The sequence below is a fragment of the Vulpes lagopus genome, chromosome 10 (assembly GCF_018345385.1).
Source record: "Vulpes lagopus strain Blue_001 chromosome 10, ASM1834538v1, whole genome shotgun sequence".
Taxonomy (NCBI): Eukaryota; Metazoa; Chordata; class Mammalia; order Carnivora; family Canidae; genus Vulpes; species Vulpes lagopus.
The window spans coordinates 54,171,411-54,197,986 of NC_054833.1; the positions used below are offsets into that span (position 1 = coordinate 54,171,411).

At 40.0% G+C, this 26,576-nt stretch overlaps 1 protein-coding gene and 2 long non-coding RNA genes across 5 annotated transcripts in view; 1 reads left to right on the forward strand and 2 right to left on the reverse strand.

Annotated features, from left to right (window-relative positions):
• Positions 1-10,235: 10,235 nt before the first annotated feature.
• On the reverse strand, positions 10,236-15,110 carry LOC121500358. The gene is made up of 3 exons (XR_005990369.1): positions 14,705-15,110; positions 13,241-13,327; positions 10,236-11,905 (listed from the first exon to the last, which is right to left on the reverse strand). It is a non-coding gene; the product is annotated as an uncharacterized LOC121500358 (long non-coding RNA).
• Positions 15,111-16,491: 1,381 nt separating this feature from the next.
• Positions 16,492-24,157, reverse strand: LOC121499559. Its single transcript, XR_005990169.1, has 4 exons — positions 23,846-24,157; positions 20,228-20,400; positions 17,318-17,389; positions 16,492-17,062 (listed from the first exon to the last, which is right to left on the reverse strand). It is a non-coding gene; the product is annotated as an uncharacterized LOC121499559 (long non-coding RNA).
• Positions 24,158-24,657: 500 nt separating this feature from the next.
• The window catches only part of PDGFD (platelet derived growth factor D), a 224,167-nt gene continuing 222,248 nt past the window's right edge, over positions 24,658-26,576 (forward strand). The window contains exon 1 of one of the 3 annotated variants that reach the window (XM_041770305.1): positions 24,658-25,086. In XM_041770305.1, coding sequence (XP_041626239.1) covers positions 24,963-25,086 — 124 coding nt within the window. In that variant the 5' untranslated portion in view covers positions 24,658-24,962. The remainder of the gene's footprint in view (positions 25,087-26,576) is intronic. The other 2 variants (XM_041770304.1, XM_041770306.1) reach the window with 2 other exon arrangements.

Consider the following 26,576-nt stretch of genomic DNA (forward strand, 5'->3'; position numbering starts at 1 on the left):
TTTATAGTTTTTGGAGCACAGATGGTTTACCTTTTTGGGTAGGTTTATTCCTAAGTATCTTATGGTTTTTGTTGCAATTGTAAATGGGATCAATTCCTTGACTTCTTCTATTTCTGCTGTTTCATTATTGGTGAACAGATTTCTGTTCATTGATTTTTGTATCCTGTGACTTTATTTAATTTGTGTATCAGTTTTAGCAATTTTTTGGTGGAGTCTATCAGGTTTTCTACATAGAGTATCATTTTGTCTGTGAAGAGTGAAAGTTTGACTTCTTCTTTGTTATTTGCTAATTGGGATGATTTTTATTTATTTTTGTTCTTATTGGTGAGGCTAGGATTTCCAGTAATATGTTAAATAACAGTGGTCAGACTAGACAATCTTCTTTTCCTGACTGTAGGAAAAGCTCTCAGTTTTGCCCCATTGAGGATGATATTAGCTATGGGTCTTTCGTACTTGGCCTTTATGATTTTCAGATATCCCTACTATATTCTATTTTTCTGAGAGTTTTTATCAAGAATGTATGGTGTAGAGATGCTCAGGTGGCTCAGTTGATTGAGTGGCCAACTCTCTGTTCTGTCTCAGGGCAGGATCTTGGGGTCATGAGATCAAGCCCAGCATTGGGTTCCATAATTGGTGGGAAGTCTGCTTGAGGATCCTCCTGCTGCTCATCCCCCTTCTCTCCCTCTTTCTCTCTCTAAAATAAGATAAAATCTTTTTTAAAAAGGAATGAATGCTGTACTTTGTCAGATGCTTTTTCTACATCTATTGAGAAGATCATATGGTTCTTTTCCTTTATTTTATTAATGTAGTGTACCACGTTGATTGATTTGCCAATATTGAATCACCCTTGCAGCCCTGAAATAAATCCCACTTGATGGTGGTAAATGATTCTTTTAAAGTAATGTTGGATTTGATTTGCTAGAATCTTGTTGAGAATTTTTATGTTCATCCATGTTGATCAGGGAGGAATGTTGGTCTATAATTCTCCTTTTTAGTGGGATCTTTCTCCAGTTTTGGAATCAAGGTAATGTTGGTCTCATATAGTGAGTTTGGGAGTATTCCTTCCATTTTTTTTGGGGGGGGGGGTGAACAGCTTGAGAAGAATAGGAATGAACTCTTCTTTAAATGTTTGGTAGAATCACCTGAGTGGCTCACTCAAACATCCAACTCTTCATTTTAGTTGAGGTCATGATCTCAGGGTCCTGGGATGGAACCCCCATGTCATCAGGCTCCCTGCTCAACCATCTGGTCCTGGGCTTTTGTTTGTTGAGAGATTTTTGATTACTGCTTTCATTTATTTGCTGGTTGTAGGTATGCTCAAATTTTCTATTTCTTCCTGGTTCAGTTTTGGTAGTTTATATGTTTCTAGGAATTAATCCATTTTTTCCAGATTGCCCAAATTGTCGGTATATAATTTTGCATAATATTCTCTTGTAATTGTATTTCTGTGGTATTTATTGTGATCTCTCCTCTCTCATTCATGATTTTATTTACTCATTTATTTTCTCTATTTTTTTATAAGTCTGGCTTAGGGTTTCATCAATTTTATTAATTCTTTTAAAAAATCAGCTCCTACATTCATTGTTATGTTCTACTGGGGTTTCTTTTGTTGTTTCTATATCATTTATTTCTGCTCTAATCTTTATTATTTCCCTCCCTCTGTTGGCTTTAGGCTCCATTTGCTTTTCTTTTTCTAGCTCCTTTAGCTGTGAGTTTAGGTTGTGTATTTGAGATTTTTTTGTTTGTTTGTTTCTTGAGGTGAGCCTGTATTGCTATATACCTTCCTCTCATGACTGCTTTTGTGGCATCCCATAGGTTTTGGACTGTTGTATTTTTATTTTCATTTTCATTTGTTTCCATATTTTTTATTCCTTTTATAACTTCCTAGTTAACCCATTCATTCTTTAGTAGAATATTCTTTATCCTCTATATACTTGTGATATTTCCAAATTTTTTCTTGTGGTTGACTTCAAGTTTCATAGAATCATGGTCTGAAAATATGCCTGGCATAATCTCAGTCTTTCTATACTTGTTGAGGCCTGGTTTGTGAGCCAGTATGTGCTCTATTCTGGAGAATGTTCCTGTGTACTTGAAAAGAATGTGTATTTTGCTGCCTTAGTATGGAATACTCTGAAGTCCATCTGGTCCAGTGTGTCATTCAAAGTGTTTCCTTGTTGATTTTCTGCATAGGTAATATGTCCATTGCTGAAAGTGAGGTGTTAAAGTCCCCTACTAACAAGTTGGGGGCATAAATATTTACAATTGTTAGATCTTGTTGGATAGACCCATTAATAATGATATAGTGACCTTCTTCATCTCTTGTTACGGTTTCTAGTGTAAAATCTAGTTTGTCTTGTATAAGTATGGATACTCTGGCTTTCTTTTGACATCCATTAGCATAATAAATAGTTTTCCATCCCATTCGCTTTCAATCTGTAGGTGTCTTTATGTTTAAAATGAGTCTCTTATGGGCAGCATATAGATGGTTCTTGTTTTTGTTTTTTACCATTCTGATACCCTATGTCTTTTGATTGGAGCATTTAATTCATTTATATTCAGAGTGATTATTGATAGATATGAATTTAGTGCCATTGTATTATCTGTTAAGTCATTCTGGAGATTTTCTCTGTTCCTTTTTAGTCTTTGTTGCTTTTGGTCTTTCTTTCCCACTCAAATAGTCCCCTTTAATATTTCTTGCAAGGCTGATTTAGTGGTCACAAACTCCTTTAGTTTTGTTTGTCTGGGAAACTCTTCATCTCTTCTTCTATTCTGAATGACACAGCCTTGTTGTATAAAGTATTCTTGGCTGCATATTTTCCCCATTCAGCACATTGAATATATCATGCCACTCTCTTCTGGCTTGCCAAGTTTCTGTGGTAAAATCTACTGTGAATATGATTTGTCCTTTTTTGTAGGTTAGTAATTACTTCTCCCTTGCTGCTTTCAGGAATTCTTTCCTTATCTCTATGTTTTGCAAAATTTACTACAATACATCTCGGTGTTGGCCAGCCTTTGTTGATTTTGATGTGAGTTCTCTGTACCTCCTGAATCTGGATGCTTATCTCCTTCCCCAGATTAGGCAAGTTTTCAGCTATATTTTGCTTCAATAAACCTTCTGTCTGGGGATTCCCTGGGTAGCTCAGCAGTTTAGTGCCTGCCTTTGGCCCAGGGCGTGATCCTGGAGCCCTGGTATCAAGTCCCACATCGGGCTCCTGGCATGGAGCCTGCTTCTCCTTCTGCCTGTGTCTCTGCCCCTCTCTCTCTCTATGTCTATCATGAATAAATAAATAAAATCTTTAAAAATAAATTAAAAAAAATAAACCTTCTGTCTCCTTTCCCCCTCTTTTTCTTGGACTCCTATGATACGAACATTATTACACTTTATGGACTTACTGAGGTCCCTAAGTCTACATTTGTGACCCAATACTTTTCTTTCCTTCTTTTCAGCTCCATTATTTTCCATAATTTCATCTTATATATCACTAATTCATTCCACTGCTTCTCCCATCTTTATGGTCATTACACCCAGTCAGTTTTGCATCTCAGTTATAGCACTTTTTATTTTGGCCTGACTAGTTTTTAGGTCTTTTATCTCTGTGATAAGGGTCTCATTGGTGTCTTTGATGCTTTTCTCAGGCCCAGCTAGTATCCTTCTGATTGCTGCTTTAAATTCTGGATTAGGCATATTACTTAAACCTGTTTTGATTAGATCCCAGGCCATGACCTTCTCTTGTTCTTTTTGGAGGGAGGGGATGAATTCCTCCATTTTGGCATTTTGTCTAGATCTCTGTATTCTATATATTAGGAAAACCTGTTATGTTTTCTGCTCCTGAGAGTAATGTCTTTATGAAAAAGAGGTCAAGCAGTGCCCAGGGCCTGGCACTTCAGGAAGTGTTTCTGGTGTATTATATGCCCTCTGCTGTTGTGTTCTGGCTGCACTTTCCCTCTGGTCAGTCTTCTGCAGAGTTTCTCCTTGCCTGCAGTGGGAGTATTTGGAGTTTGTCCAGAGTGTGGTGAGCTTTAACGAGGGGTGCTCTGGTCTGCTTGTTTAAAGAGGCCTGATCCTATATTCACTAGAGCTGAAGCTTTGCAGCCCTCTATGGTCAGTATATTGGTGTCTGCAGGGCATTTGTGCCAGTCTTCTGGGGGAGGGGCCCGCTGCTCTGGTTTTTAGGCACACTTGCCCTAGTAAAGAAGTACCTGTAGAATGCAGGGGGTGAGGCTTGGTGTGAGTGGCTCAGGCCTCCATTGTTGGTGTGTGTTGCTCACTGAAATCAGTCCTTGCTAATGGGCAGGGGAGAAAAATAGGGCCAGTCCCCTTCCTCACCCCTGGAGAGGAGAGTTCACACCTGTCACTGTACACCTGTCACTGTCCAGGAAGTGCTCACAAAAGAGTGAACAGTCTGCCCTGTGTGTCCAAGGCACCTCTCATATCCCTGCCTTCACCCAGTCCTTGTCCAGGCCATCTGCCCACCCAACAGTGAACCCATATTTTATCTCAGGTATGCTAGCAGAGTTTCAAAAATCCAACCTTTAGGGGCCTGAGGTGGTGCAGACCTGCACTGATTATCTGGGGGAGGATCTCCCTGCTCTGGGGCTCATGCAGTTTGTCCAGAAGAGCAGTAGTAACAATACATAGGAGCTTAAAGTTGAGTAAAGTGCAACAAAAGGCTTGAGTTCAGGTTACCCACCATCAGTAGGTGTCTCTGTCCCCATGCTTAAGGGGCAAGGAAGTTCAATGGTAATGCCATCTCTCCCAGATGCACTCCAAGAAGGGGGAAGCATCTTTCGGGATCATCAGATCCTGCTGTCAGCTCCTGAGCCTCTGTCCTTCTCCATAGGAGCATGGCAGTGTACGCCCAGCTCCACAATGACCATGGCATGGACTTCTAAAACTCCAGTCTTTGAGCTCTATAGGTTGTAATACTCATTATAATCAGCCCTTCTCATTTTCCCAGCTAGTGGTTTTGGGGAAGTGTTTTTCTTGTCTGATCCCCTGTGCACTGTTCTCTCTCTCTCCTCTCTGTGATCAGGGCTCCCTCTCCTCTGAAGCAGCCATGATCCTTTTCCCCAAAAAATCACAGCTCCACACTTACTAACTTCCATGATGCAGCCTCTTCTCTCCTTGTGCAATTCATTCTCTCAGTCCTCAGATCTATTTACTGGGTGTTAAGAATGATTTGATATTTATCTAGATCTGTTCAAGGGATGAGAGAAGCATGGTGTTCCCTCTACCACCCCATCACCTTCTAATCCTCTTTCTGAACATTTTTAACTTTTGCACAAATGTTTAATTCCTCTACTCATCACTCTAAAAAGGCCAACAACTAACCAGGAAAAATATGAGTTATGGGATATATAAGATATATATGGATTAATAGCATAACATTTAAAGGATTAATAAGATTATTGATCTTATTCTAATGTAATATTCTCTACAAGGAAAATAGAAACTTGAGAGTGCCGGGTGGCTCAGTCGGTTAGCATCTGCCTTTGGCTCAGCTAATGATCCCAGAGTCCTGGGATGGAGTCCTGAGTTGGACTCCTTGCTCAGCCGGGAGCCTACTTCTCCTCTACCTTTCCCCTGCTTGTGCTCTCTTGAATGTGCTCTCTTTCTCTCTCAAATAAATAAAATATTTTTAAAAGAAAAGAAAAAAATTAAAGAAAAGAAAGTATGAAAGAAAGAAAGGACAAACATCCAAATAGAAAGATGGTGCTATGGAGTGAATATTTTTGCCTCCTAAAAATGCCTATGCTGAGATCCTAAGCTCCAATGTGATGGTATTAGGAGGTGAGGTCTTTGAGACATGCTCAGGGAGCCCTCATTATGGAAATAGTGCCCCTTCTATAAAAGAAACCCCAGAGTGCCCTTGCACCCCTCCTGTCATGTGTGGACAATGTGAGAAGATGGCTATGTATGAACCAGGAAAGGACCTTCACCAGACATTAAATCTGCCAGTGTCTTGATCTTGGACTTCCCAGTCTCCAGAACTATGAGAAGTAAGTTTCTGGTATTTCTGAAGTAGCAGCCCAAACTGACTAAGACAAATGGGTAAATGACAATTTCAAACAATCCATTGTAAAAATATTTATTAAGCAACTAGTATATGCTAGACAGGGCTCTAGGTAGTGGGAATTAATAACAGAATGAAAAAGACAGCCACACTTCCTCTGCTCAGGAAGCTTATAATCTAGTGGGAAGGTGGGCAGTAAAAAAGTAAATAGGAGGGGCACCTGGGTGGCTCAGTCGGTTAGCAACTGCTTTTGGCTCGGGTCATGATCTCACAGTCCTGGGATGGAGTCCCACATCGAGCTCCCTGCTCAGCAGGGAGCCTACTTCTCTCTCTGCCTCTACCCCTGGTTCATGCTCTCTCTCTAATAAATAAGTAAAATATTAAGAAAAAGTAAACAGGAGGCAGTTACATAAATAAACAACATGATTTTAGGTGGCAAACAAATGTTTTACAAAAGCAGGGGAAGTAGATAAAGAATATAGGGTAAGAGACTATTTTGCACTACAGAGTCATGGAAAACTCCTCTGAGAGGGGTGACATTGAAATAGAATAGAATGGAGTAAGAGAGTGAGTCTTGTGAAATCTGGAAACAGGGATGCACTGTGGCTAGAGAAAATCCACAGCATGATCAAGGTCTCTGAGAGAAAAATAAACTTAGCACAATGTGACAGTAATGAAATGCATGTGGCTAGAGCAGAGGAAAACAAGAAGGGTGGCAGGAAATATAGAAGGTCAGCCCACATGGATAAATAATTATATTTGACCAGTAATTCCAAATCTAAAAATTTATGTTATTGATAAAATCATTGAACATATATATGCACACAGATATTCATACATTATAATTAAAAATATGCAGAATTGAAAATAAACAAGTGTACAACCATGGAGATCATTGCATTAGTATGATATGACAATAACATGGGAAGTTATGCAGAAATAAAATGATATATTCAGCCTACTTAATAAGATCAAATACTCAGGACAATATAATGAAAGGAAAAAAGTAGTACACAAAAGAGAAAATGGTTTTAATTTTAGTGAGAAAACAATGAAAAAAGCAAGCAGATAAGAACATTGAAATGTTAGCAGTGATTATTACTGTGTTAAAAATTAGATGTGATTTCAATCTTCCTCTTTATATGCTCTGTGTTTTCCATTTTGTCCACTGGCAATGTGTCACTGTTATACTCAGAAAACCAGACAAAGGTTATTAAGAAACAAGTTTCCCCAATCATATCTTCCTTTTTATAAAATGGTCTATCATGGGTTTTCCCCATAGTCAATTGTATATATACTTTGTTTGGCTATAGACAGAACAAAGACAAGGAAAATGCATATTCTCTGGATGCATTTTTGAAAAGAATCAACACAGAATGAGGAGATGTTAGACAAGGAAATGATAGAAAGATAGTCAAACACTTTGTTTTGAAGATGAGGAGACCAAGGACCCAACAACATTTCATGGCAGGATTCAGACTAAAGCCTGTATGCCTTGATCCTCAGTCTACAGTCCTATCCCAGATCACCTTCTCAAGCCTAAGGGCATCATTACCAATGTCTGGGCAATGGGGATCTGTCAGAATGAGAGGAGAAAAATGAATGGAGAAAACCTTTAACATGTAGGAAAAAAGATCTTTCTTCAGTGAAGGAGAGGGGAGGGTGACAGTAAGACCTTCATTTGGCAATGTAACCATTCCTGGACATAATCAAGTACTAGGAAAAGGGAAACAATAATTGACAGTTGAGATACAGTGAGCTGGCTAATAACCATTTTCAGACAACAAGCTCAACCAGGAAGATATTTAAAGCAGCATAACCAGTAACCATCCATCCTTTATAAGAAGAACACAGACTGACCTAGAGCCTAGAGGGAAGGTAGAGGTCAGATAGGATGCCTAGAGGCAGGAAGCTGGAGAAAGTCTATCTGTAAGAATACTACACCTCTCATTTCCCTGTGGTTCTGTATGTTTGCATTCCTAGACAATAGTAGGTTACTCCCAGACCTTCAGATTCTTTAGATTGATTGTTGAGCATAGTTATTTCTACCATGACACACTTCACAGATATTTCCTTCACGCTTAACATACAAGCATCTGAATGATATAACACATATAATTGTACTGCAAGATCTGTAGTATTATTTAGCAATCCCAGTAGTAACACTAAATTCCAAAATACCTTCAATGGCACAGTAGAAGAACAGGAGTCACTGTCTGACAGACCTATTATATAATCCTAATTTTGTCACTTTTAATTTTGGGTCAACAAGCTTCAGCTTCTTCATCTGTTCTACCTAATAAAACTCAAAGGATAAAATGAGACACTGAATGTAAATCACAGGGGACAGTATTTGGAATATAGAAAGCACAAGATAAATATTACATGCTTACCTGCACATTTCTTACCTTTGACTGTGTACACTACCCTTCCCCCTTCATCCCTTCCACTTTTTCCAAATATAATCAGAGTTCATCGAACTCGAAATCTACATTAAAGTTTTTAATGCTGCTCTGTAGAGCTGTACTTCCCATGGACACCCAATACTGGGTAATTAACTCTATCAGAGTTGAGATCTCCCATTACCCTAAAGATAAGGGTAAAGCTTCCTTTGACATGGAAGCCACTGAGATTACCCAAAAAGCACAAAAATGGATTTCAACAAGCCTGACATGAAGTTTTATCACAGGTTTTCAGATGCTGCTTGTATATCAAGTGTGTTGTAAGTGAGCACACGTGTGTGTGTTTGTGCATGTGTGCATGTGTGCCTGCGCTTACATAAAGAAAGGGGGATCCTTTTTGACATGCAAAATCACTGAGTCAACAGAATAGTGAGCAATTTAATGATGGATTCTACTGTATTGTTGTCTAAGTGTGCCTTAGAGGCAGAGGAAAACCCACAGGAGGCCTTGCAAATTTCAATTTTCAATTTCTCCCCCATAGAGCATGAAATGAAAATGAAAAAAAATAAATGTTGTCAATTTGAATTTTCTAATATATTTGGTGGAAAAATATTAAGTTCAAAAGTAAAGTAATACATTTATTGTGGGAGCCTGAAACACTTACCCCAACTCCATATTCACCACCTACATTTGCACACTTACATATAATTTGTTTAACTATTCCCAGGAATCTACTTCCCTGTTTTAAATTTTTGTTATTATGTGTATGAGAATCACCTGTGGAGTTTTCTGAAAATACATGAAATATTCTAATTCAGGGATCTGCATGTTTTAATGAATATCTCAGATCATTCTGGTGCAAACAGTCATTACTATTCTGCCTTGAAAAACTGCTACTACTCTGCTGTTCTTTCTAGTTAATTCCCTTCTAATGAGGCTTTCCCGCTATTGTTTTCCACTGAGGAATATACTTTTTCCTTCAATTTTTAAAAACCATTCTCACATGTCTCACATGACTCTCTTAACTGCTCTTTTGCTTTTCTAATTCATACACTAGTCAATATGAAATATCTTCACATGGCTTCCAGAACACACATCTGCATCTTTTTCTTTCACATTTGTGTCCACTTCTCTGTAACCCTTACTGATCTTTACTTATCTCCCCAAGCTCTCCATGTTGATGCTCACAGGGCTCAGTCCTTGGATATTTTCTGTTTTCTATCAAAATCACTCCCAAATCTTATCCATTTCATGGCTTGTATACCCAACTATTCGACATCTCCACGTGGTGTTGAAAAAACACATGAACCTTGCCATGCCCCCACCTGAGATCTTGATAATCCTTCCAACCTGGTTCTCTTTCAGTGTCCTCCATCTTTCCAGTTGCCAAAATTCTGGAAATTATGTTTGACTCTTCCCTTTTTCTCATGCCCTGTATTCAATCCACTAGCAAATCCCACTGGTTCTCCTTAAAAACCTTTTTGTAATCTGAGCACTTTCTGCCACTCCCAACTTCTCCACACATCACCATTTCTCACTCACAAGAGTCAAAGCATCCTCGTTGATCTTCTTCCTCTCATGCCTACCTCCCTTTCTGGGCCATTCTACTTATATCAGCTTGAATTAACTTGTTAAAATGTAAGTCAGAACATATCACTGCTCAAAACCCAAAGAGTTGTCATCTCAGAGTAAAAGCGAAGTTCTATAATATGCCCCCCAAAGCCCTACAAACCATCTGACCCCAAGGCCACTCCTTGTCCCTCAGCTCCCCCATTTGTTCCTTCTGTACCAACCCCCTGGCCTCTGGACTGTTCTGGGAACATGGTGGCACACTCCTGCCACAGAGTGTTTGCAACTGCTGTTTCCTCTCTGGAATGTGCTTCCCTCAGATATGTGTATGCTTTGCTCTCACTTCCTTCAGCTTTTTACTTAAAAAGTCATTTTCTCAGAGAAACCTTTCCTGCCTAATCTGTCTACAATTTCAACACTCCCATCCCCTGCTCCCAACCTTCCCAAACTCCTGACACTTAATCACCCCATTCCGGGCTTTATTTTCTCCTCTTTGCTCTAATTCTAACCTGGTATGTATTTTACCTCTACCACTATAGTTGACTGCAAGCTCTTTGAGTGTTTAGTTTGCTGTATCCCTAGCAACTAGAGCATTGCCAGACACATGGCAGGTATTCAATAAATATTGGTTGAATGACTTTAAGAACAAATGTTTAATTCCTTGGGCCCAGCGATCTATCCAATTTGCCTCTTATATTTCTCCAGTTCTCTCCTTTATATCTTCCAATATCTTTTTTCCCATATATAAACAAATACCTTTATGTGACTCCTGAAAAAATGCTGTTTTCTACCCTAATATTGTTTGACTGTTAACTTCTTTTACTATAAAATGGTAGCCTTTGCCTTCCATGTGACAAACACTAATACAATCAACTTCTAATATAATGCTATTTCCCCATTTTACAAATGAGCAAAGTATTCTTTGAGTTAGCAATTTGAGTACCTTTTGTGGAGATCATTCTTTGATCCTCTTCAGTCCACCCCTAAACTTGGGGTTTCTTCCATAAATCACACTCTGCTTTTTTATACCAAAGACATGTTACAGGTTTCATGTGCACTTGTCCCATCTTTGAAACACTCCTAAGTCCTAATTAAGATGCTCTATTCTCCCACCATTTGCTTCATATACATCCAACTTTGTTCTTTCATATACCAGTTGTTTCTTAAAACTTGTTCTCTACCTGCACTTCTCCTAAAGTGCTCCTGATAGAAGGAAGATTTGATGTATGTAGTTTTATGTTTGTCATTTGTCTCCAAGAATCTCTCCCTTTTTCTCATCCTATAAGGTCTGTTTCCCCAGGTCTTTCAACAACTAAACCTCAAATTGCAACTCCACTTTTAAAATGTGTCATGCAAGGCAGTATTAGTAGTGATAGCCAATGTCAGCAGAAAATTTGGGTAACTCATTGTTTTAAAATGGAATTACTGGCTTGTCAGTCTGGCACAGAGTTTTGTGCAGTGAAGAAGTACCAACATATATGCCAATCATCTCCCTTCAAATTTATGTTGCTTAGATGCATCCATAGGGATGATACAACAAAGATGAAATTTTAAGGCAGTGCAGATCTTGGAGGACAATGACATCTGTATCACTATTAGGATGTCTTTATCCTACTTTTAATTCTAAAGACTAAAGATAAGCTATTTGACATTAATGGAGAAAAAAACTGCGAGAAAAAGTGAAAAATATCAGGATAATTAAATATTTTACAAGTCCACTTTGTTCTTCTTGCTGAGATTAACTTAATTCAGACACGCCTCATGAACACAGTAGCACCTCCAGAGAGGTGAATATTTTAATGCTCATGGTTCTCAAAATAAACGTCCTTCTTCCTTTATAATTCACCAACAGCCTGATGAGGTTACATTCTGTAAATCCCTATTTTCTTTAGAGTGATCTTCAACTTCTCAATGTTCTCTCTGCATTTTTATTAGAAAAGTAGGGAGGGCAAAAGACTAGATTATGATGGCACTTATATTAATTCATTACCTTTTCTAGAGATGAAGACAGATTTTATAGTTATATTGCATTGAAGCATAACTCTCTTAATATATGGTAGGGTTTTCATTTTTAATAACTCCCTGCTAAAATAAAAAGGTTACAGTTGCTGATTTATAAAAGAGGAAAAATACATACAATAAATAAAATAGAAAGTATGTATTTTTGAGATCATAACTTTCTAACTGTTGAATTTCAAATCTACTGATGTGTAACACACCCAGCAGTCAGTGAGGAGGAAGAAAGACCAAATGAAAAACCTGGAATGCAGCTTCAGTCTGTTAATGCTTCTGTGTAGACAAAAATCTCATCACAGGTTTTAGAAAGGAAACTCATGCATCAGATTTTCAGCCAAGAGCTTATCAGATAATTGCAGATTCCTATGGCAGTAATTCTTTAACACATTTTTTGTTAACTGTATTGTTTTCCCCATCATCCCTATCATGTGTCAACCAACATACCAGGAAGAAAGCCAGTTGGCCTGCAAATAGTTTATGCCAAGTGTGGTCACTGCAGCCACATACAGAGATCTTTCAATTCCATCCAATTCTCTACCACTTGCTAAAATGGTCAGTCTGAATGCACATGTCTATCTCAAAATAAAAACTACTAAGAAATTATTGAATTCTTCTGAGAAATTTGATGGCAAGATGGATATTTTAAAGTTCTAGCATCCTTTGGAGAATTAAATACAGTTAAACATTCCTAAGATAAAGTCTTAAGATATGTCATTGTTTTGTGTACCCTTGGAAAAGAAAAAAAAAAGCTGTCAATTAAGCTCCTAATTAAACTAATCAGTGCTTTGTTCTCTTTAGAAACGTTATGCTTATTCAAAGAACTCTAAAAGATGCTCTATTCTCCCACGATTTGCTTCATATACATCCAACTTTGTTCTTTCTTACTTAATACTTAATTAAATTAAATTAAACTTAATACATAAGTTTCATATATAACTTATTCATACATAATTTTTTAAATTGCTTCTATGCATAAATAAAAATGAAAGCATTAGCAGAATACATTGATTTAAGTATCCCTGAAACTTATTCCAATTCAGGATCCAACACTCCTGAATAATTTTTTGGTTGAAAATTATTAAACTCTGTGCTTTTCCATATAATTCTATTTTCTGGGTCATCAAGCATGTTGATGATATAGTATTTATTTGCAAAGTGCTCCACTACTGTCTTTGAACTTTGCTTCTATTCACAAACACCACCCTACAAGGTTCAATGCTTGGAGTTTCTGAATCTTACCAGAAGTGCCGAATGATGTCAACCATGTTATGACTGTCACTTGGTCAAGAGTGTTTGAGAGAAACAGGGTTTATTCTGATTGTAGAGCTGTTTTAAATGAGAAATTAAAATGCATCTTATTATTTTAAATTTACTTATTCATGAGAGACACAGAGAGAGAGACAAAAACACAGGCAGAGGGAGAAGCAGGATCCCTGCAGAGAGCCCGATGCAGGACTCGATCCTAGGACCCCGGGATCATGACCTGAGCCAAAGGCAGATGCTGAACCACTGAGCCACTCAGGCGTCCCCAAAATGATCTTAGAATTGAAATTAGACCCTATTTGCCAAATATGTCAAGTAGTTTTTGTCTTTCCTATCCAGGACACCAATTTTATGGACGAAAACTTATTTTTACATGGATTCTGCATTAACTTCTGTTTTATTGACTCCGTATTCTCACCTCCCTCACCTTTCTGGTAGTTTTCTTAAATATCAAACCTAGTTTACCAGTGTCCTCTGAATACTGACCATCCAATTCAATTTAAAGGTGAGTCTAAGTCAGATTTCCTTGTAATTCAGTGTTTCCCAAATTAATGTCTAATATATTGGGAAAATGCTGGTTTAAGCAAAATTAAGCAGGTTGTTTTATGATAACTTTCTCAGAGCCTATAACATATTGATGTATATTGTGATTGTCTGAGAGTAGCAAATTATGTAGTATTTCTGAAAATTATTTGATTATTGAACATTTTTAATAGAATATGTTATAAAATTTGTGCTTTGAGGAACAATATGATAGTTAGCTAATATTCTTCACAGGGTTTTTTATAATGTCTTCTCTTTGCTATGTGGGACTCTAAATTACTAAAAATCAGGGCTTGCATGTAATTCCATATTTATCCAGTATCATCAAAGAATGAGATGGTCATGAAGTAAGTCTTAGGTAATAGAAATTTATGGACAAAATTATTTGCCTTTTATCAAACAGTGCAGTTACATGATTCTATAACGTATGTTTGTTTTGTAAACTGACCTAACAAGGCCATGAATGAAGTAAATCCTAGGCTTTTTGAATAAGTATGAACCATCTCTGGCAGCTAGGGTAGAAGGCTAAATGTTTTTTCCCTCACAACTGTCCTATCAGTTGTTATATCACAATAGAAGGATATCTGGGATGCCTGGGTAGCTCAGTGGTTGAGCATCTCTCTTTGGCTCAGGGCATGATCCTGGGGTCCTGAGATCAAGTCCCGCATCAGGCTCCCCTCAGGGAGTCTGCTTCTCCCTCTGCCTGTGTCTCTGCCTCTCTCTCTGTGTGTCTCTCATGAATAAATAAATAACATTAAAAAAAAACAATAGAAGCATCTATGCCAAACAGATAGATGTTATTAGCAAACTAGTATAAAGCAAATAGCCAGTTATTAAAGCTGCTCTGAGGACAATCTAATTCTGCTCAGATACTTCAACCTTGTATGGCAGACTTACTCTGAGGTGAACACAGTTGTATCCTGGCAGTAGGACTCGTCGGCTTTGTACTAGATCAGGAGACAAGGAACTCTGTGAAGCAGGAGAATATAGGTCCCATGGGGTCTAGTCAAGACTGCACTCTGCACCAGATATTCAACTGATGACTTTGCTGAATTCTTATACCTCATTCATTCAAGAAGGGAGTCTGAGCAGTATTTCCTACCAACCACATATATATAGGACACTATTCATGTCACTAATGAAAAATAATTTCTAGTATTGCTTATACAAATTAACAAAATCTTCATGTGTATATTTGGATAAAGATATGTGGGCATCAAGCATTCAAATTATGTAATGCTGATTTCTGAGACAGATTGTTTTTACAAATGCTAACCAACTATTGCTTTGGTTTAAATTGGAGTTAAAACTTATATACACATACATGTATGTACAATGTTAATGTTTGATTTTTAACAGTAAATTTCCATTATATTGGCAATGTAAAACTTTACCATATTAAATAGAATATAGCCAAATGAGTTTAAATGTATTTATAATAATTAAGCACCATTATTCTATTTCTTAATTCATGGAACATCCCATTGATATGTAGGAGCTCCAAAGAGATAAATCAGGATGTTTGCAAGCATATTCAATAACCACAAACTCCATACTGAATTTTACATTCTTTTGTTTGTACATCTTTAAAAAATCCCCTCTCATTCCCAATTTTACCATATTAATCTTCATGTTCCACCCTCCAGTCTGCTGCTTAATAGAGAAACCTTGTATTTGATCCAATTAAAATTATATACAGGGGCTCCTGGGTGGCTCAGTAGGTTGAGCATCTGCCTTAAGCTCAGGTCATGATCTCAGGGTCCTGAGATCAAGTCCCATGTCAGGCTCCCTTCTCAGTAGGGAGTCTGCTTCTCCCTCTACCCTTCTCCCCCACTTGTGCTCTCTCTCTCTCAAATAAATGAAACCTTTTAAAATGTTTAAAATTATGTACAAAGTAAGACCAAGCTAGCTCTGAATTAGGCCCTAAATCTTTCCCACAAAGTGAAGTACACAGACTTTCCAGAATGATTTTAGGAATACCTAGTTTGGCTTTTCAGAGACTGCCTCTCAGTTTTATTATAGTTGCTTCAAGTTGCTGAATAACTTATTTTCAAAACAACGTGAAAAATAAGTTATACCAGATTTTATTAGCCTTAATGTTTTCATATTTTCGGCAGTTATGTTTGGCTTCCAAAGTGAATTCAACAACTTTTCAAGCCTAGTAAAATTAATATTGTCCTAGAAAAAATGATTATACCAACTTTAATGAATTAGAGAAATATATATGCATGGTCATCACACTATTCAAGATGTTGGTCAAATTAATACAATTCATCTGCATATGTTTTATTCTTAATGTAACACCATCCTGGATATGCCTTAGGACCATATTAAGAATGCTGCTGTGTTTCATGGGGGTCTAGACACACTTCTAATAAGAAAAACATTTGAAAATGACCTGAAATAGAACTATTAAAAATTCCCAGCTTGTGCTGCATATGATAGGATTATTGTTCAAAAACTAAATAATCTTGAGGGAGATATAACCACAAGAGTACAACATCCTACAGTTGGGGAAAAAACTTCTAAGGCCTTTCAAAACTTCTCCTTAGTGAAATAACTTTATTTTTAATGTTCCTGTTGTTTACACAGACCCCACATTAATGCTTTTAGTAAATTAAACAACAACTACTTCTCTCCTAAGATATAATAATTCACTCTATTTTTAGACAGGTCAAATTAGTTTTTGTTTTGTTTTGTTTTTTGTTTTTTTTTTTTTTTTTTTGCATTTTTTAAACATGCTATTAATTGGAATGTCCCTAGTTCTACAAAGCAGGGATTATTTATTTATTCTTCCATATAATAGGTCTTCAAGTACATACAGATAATCTCTGTGTCTCTCTGCACCCTTCACCTCTACCCCTGCTCTCCCTCCATTCCTATTCTCACACTTTTATCTTCATAATCATTAGGACAGGGTCCCTGCACAAATACTTTGCTATTCCTGTGGCTTCATCCGTCCTTATGCACATTAGTTTTTCTACATTTATATATGGTACACAGGCAGATTTTAAAGCCAAGTCATTTAAGGAACTATAAATTGGACAGATTTTTTAATTTGCCTTTGTTCCCTTGAAATGACCTGCTTCTTTCCTATGGTCTCCCACATCCTTTCTTTGTCACACTTTTATCATCCTTGACCTTGTCCAGCCCATTGGTGAGATTGCATCTCATTGATTGTGCTGCATTAAGTCAACAAGATTGCTGATTCCTTCGAACTCTCCTCAGAGGTCTGGAGTTTCACCTCAGCCAACTCTGAAACAGAAAGGGCCAATAAAACACTTGAACTACTGGTGGCTTTTCATAGCTTTCACAGTAGCCTCGGCTCAAAGGTGAAAAATGCAATCGTGAAACACGTCATTGCCTTACAAAGATGCGACATTCGGTTATACTTCAGGGTCATTTCAGGATTCTTTAGTTAATCAGAATAAAATATTGAAAAAAATATTTGTAAAATTATGCTGATAAGTGATAGTGAATAGTGTCAAAACATGGTCAAAACAGTCTCACCTTGGTTGAAGTTTAAAGTTTTCAAATGAGGGACTCTTCATGGCTTTACTCAGGAAACAACTTCCTTGTGGTCTCCAAAGGAAAAAAAAATCAGAGAGAAAAATCAGAATCAGTGCCTCATGATTTATTTCCACCACAGGTTAACTTATTAAAAGTAAGCTGTAGGGGTGCTTGGGTGGCTCACTCAGTAAGTGCCAGACTTTTGATTTTGTCTCAGGTCATGATCTCAGGGTCCTGGGATCTCTTGAGCATGGAGTCCACCTGAGATTCTCTTTCTCTCTGTGTCCTTGCCCTGCTCACATGCTTTCTCTCTCTCAAAATAAATAAATAAATAAATAATAATAATAATAATAATAATAATAATGAATAAACTTTTTTATTCATTTTATGCAACACTTTCAGTACTTTTTTCTCTTCCATAGTGCAACGTTGCTTTCTTTAATAGAAAATATATAACGAGGGATGTCAAAAAAGATAACCAAGATTTTAGAACACAAAAGATGGCCTCGGCCTCAAATCCTCAAAAGCAACTCCCTAATAGAGGGGAATCACACATCCACATGGTGAAATTAGTTGGCTAAGAAAAGGTGATCATTATTAAGGGTTAAATATTCATTCAGGTTTTAAATACTGTCATTAGTAAATTCAAAATGGGCTCAAAGGAAAAGAATAAATGTACAATATGGAATCCCAAGGGACATAAATATGGGGAAATACTTTCTTGATTGAACTAAAATTCTCACTCAAGGAAAGGGACCTGAATACCAATTTTTTGCTCAAGCAATGGCAAGGTATGAGAAGAACTCAAAATATGACAGTTCACTGGATATAAGCCCACCTTATAAAGAGAAAAGTGCAGCATTCTAAAGGAGACTGGCAGACATCCCAGATCAATTACATAAGTATTTCTGCAAAATATGCAACATACTCATCTTGAAAACCTTAAATTTAGACAATGCAGCTCAGGAATAGAAAAATGGAAATAAAACATATAACTAAGCTCAAGAAAAATTATAGATGTAGGGATTCTTTTTCATGATAGTCATATAACTCAATGACTCACTCTATTAAGCTGAATCACTGGTTAATTCAATGAAGTAAAAGAAAACTAATGCTTGACAGAACAAAATACTTGATTGACTTGGATCTGTTCATTGTCAAAAAGTCAAGCTGATAGTCTCACCACAACCAGTTCTTAAAGATCAAATCTGGAAGTTAGTGTTCAAAATATGTCAGGACATAGCTGGATAAATTGTATCTGACATTGCTATGTAGGAATCTAGACAATACTTGCTGATTGTCTATACATGTTATGGGGGGATCCCTGGGTGGCTCAGCGGTTGAGCGCTTGCCTTTGGCCCAGGGCAGGATGCTGGAGTCCCGGGATCGAGTCACGAGTCGGGCTCCCTGCAGGGGGCCTGCTTCTCTTTCTGCCTGTGTCTCTGTATCTCTGCCTCTCTCTCTCTCTCTCTCTCTCTCTCTCTCTCTCTCTCCCTGTGTCTATCATGAATAAATAAATAAAATCTTAAAAAAAAAACATAAACATAATACATGTTATGGACAGAGTAGAGTATAGTGTAAATTGAACACACCAGGGCTTATGATTTTATTACTACATATTATAATTTTCTTCAGGTTAGGACCCAGAAAATAGAAATAGGCTTGGATATGAGCCTGTCACGTAGATATCAAGTAAAACCTATCAACTGTATTGTACTTTTTTGCTATACATCTAATATGTGCCATTGCAAGTATAATTTTAAAGAAAAGTGCTTAACAAGAAGGGATTTAGTGCCATGCATGGTCTGTTGAGGAAGGGCAATGCTCAGCATGGGCTCCCTCACCAATAATTAAAAAGAGGAATAAATAATAGTATTTTGAAAGACACTAAATAAATCAGTAAGTTTTAGCCCTCCTAACAGCCATAATTTCAGTCATTTCCTCTCTTCTTAAACACAGAGAATATAACACTTTTAGGAAAAGGTGCTTAAAAAGGCTTTCTACATTATTTTGTACTGGTAATAATAATAATGGAGACATAAGGATAAAATATGATACATGTAGCAAATGAGTCAGTTAAAAACATGATAATTTAATAAAAGGAAAATTTAATTGTTAAAAAGACAGTAATTCAATGGGTTAAAAAATGATGTGCTTCTTGTCGATGAGTCAACATAATTTAATGACATATTTTGCACATCCTTGATATAAAATATTCTGTAAACATGTCGGTATTCTAGGTCTTTCAAATCATTTGGAACTATTTAAAAAATTCACCATGGTTTGTCATCTTATGAATATTTAATTTCATTTTTTGGCACCAAATATTTAAACATTATCTTTCATTCAATTACAAAAATCAACTGAGTTTAATCCAGTTTTTCTGAGCCAAATTATAGGTCAAAATCATGTTGCTGTTGTAAAGCACTGGAGTTTATTTTGTCTCCTTTCTGAATGTGTCATAATATTAATCAACTGTAGTTCATTTCCTCAGTTATCCCCATCACTAAAACATATTCCTGCTCTCTATGTTTTTATACATTAGAATCACTGATCTCCTTAAAGAAAATATAATTCTGAAAACAAAAGTAACTATTAATATTAGATGATAAGCCAAACTTTGAGTTAGTTTGTTACAGTAGTTATTCCTCGTTATCCACAAGGGATACGTGCCAAGAACACCAGCGGGTGCCTGAAGCTACAGACAGCCCTAAACCCTATGAATACCATGTTCTTCCTATACGTACATATCTACCATAAAGTTTAATTATAAATGAGGCACAGTGAGAGATTAACAACAATGATAATAAAATAGAATTATCATAATCATATACTGTAATAAAAGTTATGAGAATGTAGTCTCTCTCTCTCTTTCTCTCTCTCTCTCTCAAAGTATCTTACTGGACTCACCTTTCTTCTTGTGAGTATATGAGATGCTAAAGTACCTACGTGATGAGCTCATGGGAGGTGAGGTGCGTGAGTGACGCAGGAACTGTGATGTAATACTAGGGATACTACTGGCCTTCCAAAGAGTCATCAGAATAACCATCTGTAGGCTTCAGACCTTGGTTGTCCACTGATAACTGAAAAAGTCAATGGTGAAATCACAGTTAAGCATGGGAATACTGCATATGTTAGTTATCAAAATTTCAAATATCAGCTCATTAAAGTTTGTAGAAAACTTTTATTTGTGTATATACTCAAAATTTCTAGCAACTATTTAAAATGCATTTGAGCTTGATAAAGCTATATATATAGAGACCAGGGTTAAGAGAGAGAGAGGGAGGGAAGAAGGGAGATAGCGAGATTTTACAAATCAAACAAAATAGATTTCCAAAAGAAATCTTGAAGGTCATCTAGTGTAACACTCCCATTTTACAGAAACAGATCTACGTCCCATAGAAGTGCAATACTTCCAAAGATCAGTAGTCCATCAGCAGAGCAAAATTAGGATTTTATGTCAGAGTGTTCTGCTTTTTCTGAGATCAGTGAGTTGAAGATGACTAATCCAGGGATGTCCTCTTTGAAGAGAGCAGGCTTCATAATCTAAATACTATACTCAAGAGAGAATTCCTGCACTGAGTTAGAAGTTAAAACTGGTAGAAGTCTAGTTTAAAAAAATAAAATTGGTATGAGCCACTTGCAGAAATGAGACATGCCCCGTTTCATTCCTTTTCCACTGTGGCTTTTATGAGTTTGTGAAAGAAGCCAAGCATATTTGAAAATGTAGTGGAAAACACCATTCTTGTGTTCTATTTATGTAAGGAAGAGAGTATATGAAAAAAATGGTATCACATCCTAACCTACCCTTTCAGCAAATCATCACTGCTAAGAATATGTGTTTGAGATAAATGCCACTTTGCATGGATCTATTATAAATTACTCTCATATTTAAATTTTTTTCTAAACAGTAGAAATATCAATTATATGAATGTCATGGAACAATGGCTAAATATAGAATAGTTAATTTATTTTATCCTGAATATTAATAAATATTTATAAATCTGATTCATTGTGTTGGCTCATGTTCTTTTAACTGGCTTATGAGCATTTAAAAATGTAGTGTCAAATTCTATGTTTTGCTAAGTTAGTTTAAGATACAGGTAAAAAGTAAATTGAATCATCTTTTCTTTTATCTTGATACCAGACCTTTCTCAGACTCTCAATATACCTTTATTAAGGGCCTATTCTGTGTACAATGATACATTAGTTGGTGTAACCAACTTAATTTGTAAGAATTAATTATTAAGTAATACTGAAAACCAGATTCGGAAGAGTTGATGAGGCACAGCTCCCTAGTTTTTTTGTTTTATCGTTGATTTTGGTATTTACTGACATTAAAAATCAAGAAAATGCAGATTCCATGTGACATCCTTTACTATTCTCAGCTAAAATTTTGGCATTATGAATTTACAATGCCTTTACACAGTACACAGTGTTAGTATCTTGGGCAACATTATTTTGACTGCTTTAAATTCAATATTTTGTATATTGAGATAAATAATCCTCTTTAGCATTTTGATGCTGGTCACAACATACACCACTTGTACACTTTTTTTTCATTTTTTCATATATCCTCATTTCAGGAGCTAGGTCTGAAATTTAATAAGCGTTTTCAACCACTTTTTTAAAATGGTATATTTTAATTAGTAACTCATTCCTACCTCATCAGTTTCTGACTCTTTTCTCATATACAACATATATCTACATATATGTTATCTATCTATTCATCAGTGTATCCTTACTTGTTTATGATCTCCTTTTCATCAGAATGTAAGCTCCAAGGGATTAGATACCTTTCTCTCATGTTCAGTATATTATCCCCTGGGGTTTTAGACTAGGGCATGGCAAAGGGAAAATCTATTGCTTAATTAAAACCTGTTGAACAAGTAAATGATTGAATGCAAACCCAAGTTTTACGCCTCTCCTTCATGCCTCTTAAAGGGATTGATTATATTTTGAGACAAGGCGATCAGCCTTTTGGGACACCTAGGTGGCTCAGCAGTTGAGCTTGAGCCTTTGGCTCAGGGCATGATCCCAGAGTGCTGGGATCGAGTCCCACATTGGGCTCTCTGCATGGAGCCTGCTGCTCCCTCTGTCTGTGTCTCTGCCTCTCTGTGTCTCTCATGAATAAATATTAAATTCTTTAGAAAAAAAAAAGGTGATCAGCCTTTTTTCTAGTGACTTTCAAACTTTTTTGATCATGCTCCATAGAAATATCTTTTATGTCCCTATGGATGTGTGTTTAAAACAAAATATTTATAAAACAATGTTAGTATCTGCCATGAACTTTGATAGTTAAATCTCAAAGCTAGTGTATTCCATTCTATTTATGAAAAAAATAAAGCTGGAGAAACAGAATTTTTAGAGCAGTAAAAGTCCATATGACATCATACTGATGAATATGTGTGATTACATATTTTTGCAAACCATAGAATGTACAACACTAAGAATGAACCATAATGCAGTCCTTACGTGTAACATATGTAACCAACTGTGTACCATAATGTAAGCTTTGGGTGATTATGATGTGTCATTGTATGTTCATCAATTATAACAAATACACCACTGTAGTAGGCCCTGGTTGATAATGGTAGAGGCTGTGTTGGGGCAAGTGCAAATGGGAAATCTTTGTACTTTCCACTCAATTTTGCTGTGAAACTAAAACTTCTCTGAAAAAAATAAAGTCTTAATAGAAAAGGTGATCATGCTGGTCTTGAAATTTGCAGTTTGTGAGACCGTATTTCAGACAGAATATCAGGAGATGAACCACATGAATCTCGGCATATGTGGAAAGAACCCAGTTACCCTAGTCGGTGTTGGAGGTCTCCCTCCCTGAACTTCCTACTCTTCTCAACTGCTTCCAGCTCTCTTCCGGGTATCACTTACTTCTCACACCCCAGACTTTCAGGGGGTGGAAAGGCCTAAAGGAGACCAGTAAACGCCTCTTCTAGGTCTCATCAATGAGCCGCTGAGAGATTGTGTAAATTTGGATTTTAATTCAGCTACAAAGCTAAATACTAAAATTATTTCATATAATTCTCTCCACAACCATACAAACTAAATATGCGCCCCCCCCCCTCTTTTCTAAGTAAAGACACTGAGGTTCTAGAGGTCAGGTGCTTAACTCAAGGTGACAAGGCTAGTAAGCAACAGAGCCCGAGGCCTACTCCTGTTCCAAATATAGTTCTTACCGGGGCAGACAGATGCATGACGCAGAACTTCCTAGAATCCAGTCAGTTCCTCTGGACCTCTGAGCTCCCAGATATAGAGAGAAGGGAGGCCCGAGGACCTGGTGCCCTGTCTCGTGCTAGGGACCTTGAAGTGACAGAGTGTAACGTGTGCTCCTGTCCAACGTCACCCTGACCTCTAGCCCCCTCTACTGTGCAGGGCTGGGTGGGCATTCAGGAGCACCCTCGACCATTTCTAGCGCACTTCACCACACGGGGGCCCTGGAAGGAGGACCTGCTGTTCCCCCCTCCCCCCATCCCCGTGAAATAACCTTGACTTGGCTAAGGTCACACTCACCGGAGCTCCCGTGCAGCTCAGAGTCCAGCACTGCCTGGCTTGCTCACCTGGTGACACCCTGTGAAAGCAGAATCGGATCGTGGTTCCTGCTAACTTGCAACTCCAGGCCCCATCCCTAACCGCCCCCAACCACGGCGGGAGCTCTGCCCGGGCCACTTGGGGAAAAGTGCTGGGATTCCAGCTTCCCGGTTTCCTGATTCCCCCGCTGGGGACCGAGCAGGGCTGACCCCGGGGCAGGTGGGGAGGGCCAGGTGCCCCTCCCCGCGCCCGCCCTGCACCCACACCCCGGGCCTGCGCACCCGCACCCCTCACCCCCCGCCCCCCCCGCACACACCCCCACCCCCGGGCCTGCGCACCCGCACCCCTCACCCCCCGCCCCCCCCCGCACACACCCACCCCCGGGCCTGCGCACCCGCACCCCTCACCCCCCGCCCCCCCCGCACACACCCCCACCCCAGGCCTGCGCACCCGCACCCCTCACCCCCCGCCCCCCCCGCACACACCACCCCAGGGCTGCGCACCCGCACCCCTCACCCCCCCGCCCCCCCGCACACACCCACCCCCGGGCCTGCGCACCCCACCCTCACCCCCCGCCCCCCCCCCGCACACACCCCCACCCCCGGCCTGCGCACCCGCACCCCTCACCCCCCCCGCCCCCCCCCGCACACACCCCACCCCCGGGCCTGCGCACCCACACCCCTCACCCCCCGCCCCCCCCCGCACACACCCCACCCCGGGCCTGCGCACCCGCACCCCTCACCCCCCGCCCCCCCCGCACACACCCCCACCCCCGGGCCTGCGCGGGGCGGGGCCGAGCGCGCCTTCTCCGCTGGGGGACCCGGGGTCGGGCCGAGAGCGCGGCCGCTCGGCTCCCCCCACCGCGGTCGGCGCGCCGCCCCCGCCTCCTGAGCGGCCGGTGTAGCCGCGGGAGGGACGGACCGCGTGGACCCGGCCCGTCCCGCCGCTGCTCGCCCCCGCCGCACCGGGGAGGCGGCGCCCACACGGCCCGGCCGTCGGGCAGGAAGTGCGGCCCCCGCCTCCGCTGGGCACAGGCGGCGTCCGGCCGCGGCCCCTGCTCTTCCCGCGCAGACCCTGGGGTCCCCGGGTCGCCGACCCAATGCGCCCGCTCGGCCTCGTCTACACTCTGGTCTGCGCCAACTTTTGCAGCTATCGGGACTCCGCCGCGGCCCCGCAGAGCGCGTCCGTCAAAGCCCTGCGCAACGCCAACCTCCGGCGAGATGGTGAGACACGGACGCGCGTGCTTTAGCTAGAAGTCGGGGGTTTGTTTGCTGTCATCTCGGCTTCTGTCTGTTAGAAAACTTTTTCAGAGGGACCCGGTGAAGGGGGGACGGGGACGGGGACGGGGGTGTCGTGCCGGCCCCACTCCAGGTCCGGGCTGCGGGCGGCGGGAGCAGGTGGCGGGTGGCCGAGGGCGGCCCCGCCAGGTCACCCCGCCGGGTCACCTGCGTATCCCCTGCAGGTCCGGGGCTCCCAGAGGTGCCGCCTGCGCGCCCCGCGGGGGCTCTCGACCTGCAGGGCTGCAAGCTCGGGTAGGGGGGCGCTGATGGGAGGCGGAGAGCCTCGAGACTGGCTCTCCCTGGTGATTTGCAGCCTTGTGTCAGCGGGGGTCAGGGAAGGATGCCCTGCAGGCGTGTCTGGAACGCACGGAGAGCTTCCGTATTGTGTCGCGGAGATGGCGGTGCGGGGTCTGCCCTCACGGCCCACAAAAGGGATTTCCCACGGGGGCGGGGGCGAGGTCAGAGCCCGGGAGCCTGGGACACGGGGGGTTCCTGGGCTCTCAGTTCCGATGCGCAGGGCGCAGGAGGCTTCCCAGCTGTTGAAGCGACAGAGCCCTTTGGACCTAAGCAACTTCCCGGGCAGGCTTGCTTGTTTTCCTTGACTCGGGAGGACACCTGGGCCAGCGGGCCCAGAGACTTAAATGGAGCTTATCTACTTTCCGGGCTTCGGTCAAGATCTGAAGTTGGGGATCCCTGGGTGGCGCAGCGGTCTGGCGCCTGCCTTTGGCCCAGGGCGCGATCCTGGAGACCCGGGATCGAATCCCACATCGGGCTCCCGGTGCATGGAGCCTGCTTCTGTCTCTGCCTCTCTCTCTCTCTCTCTCTCTCTCTCTCTACCATAAATAAATAAAAAAATTTTAAAAAATATTTTAAAGATCTGAAGTTGATCTCCTTTATTCTCCACGACAACGAATATTGCCAGTCGTGGGAAGCTGTTTCTGCCATCTGCTTGGGCTGACCCATAGATTTCTGTTTTTTCCGTCATTAGTGATGTCTTTCTGTCTTTCTGTCTGCTGAAAGTTCTAATACAGCCTCTAAGGAGTTCGCCAAGCTCTTCCTAATGGCTTCACTGTTTGAGTTGGCAATCCGTGTTCTCCCATAAATTCATACTGTACATTTTATTCCCTTATCAGTTTCTCTCTTGGTTTGCCCTTTATTCAGACTTTACTGAAAGACTTTTGAACTATGAAACAACAACAAAAAACTGTATTTTCTGGTGTCAAGTACACTACAGATCTCAGTGTGTTCCAGTCATAGGAAGAGGTGTGGTTGTGTGGAGGGGACACAGAGAAGCCTTAGAGTTACCTCCTGGCCAAAAGATGCCCCTACATTTCCAGAATTACTCTTTCACAGTGTTTTTATGTAAAATATTCCAGCAGTGGATTGCCCTACATCTTAGTTAAAACATAGAGTTTCCTTACTAAAGCTTAAAA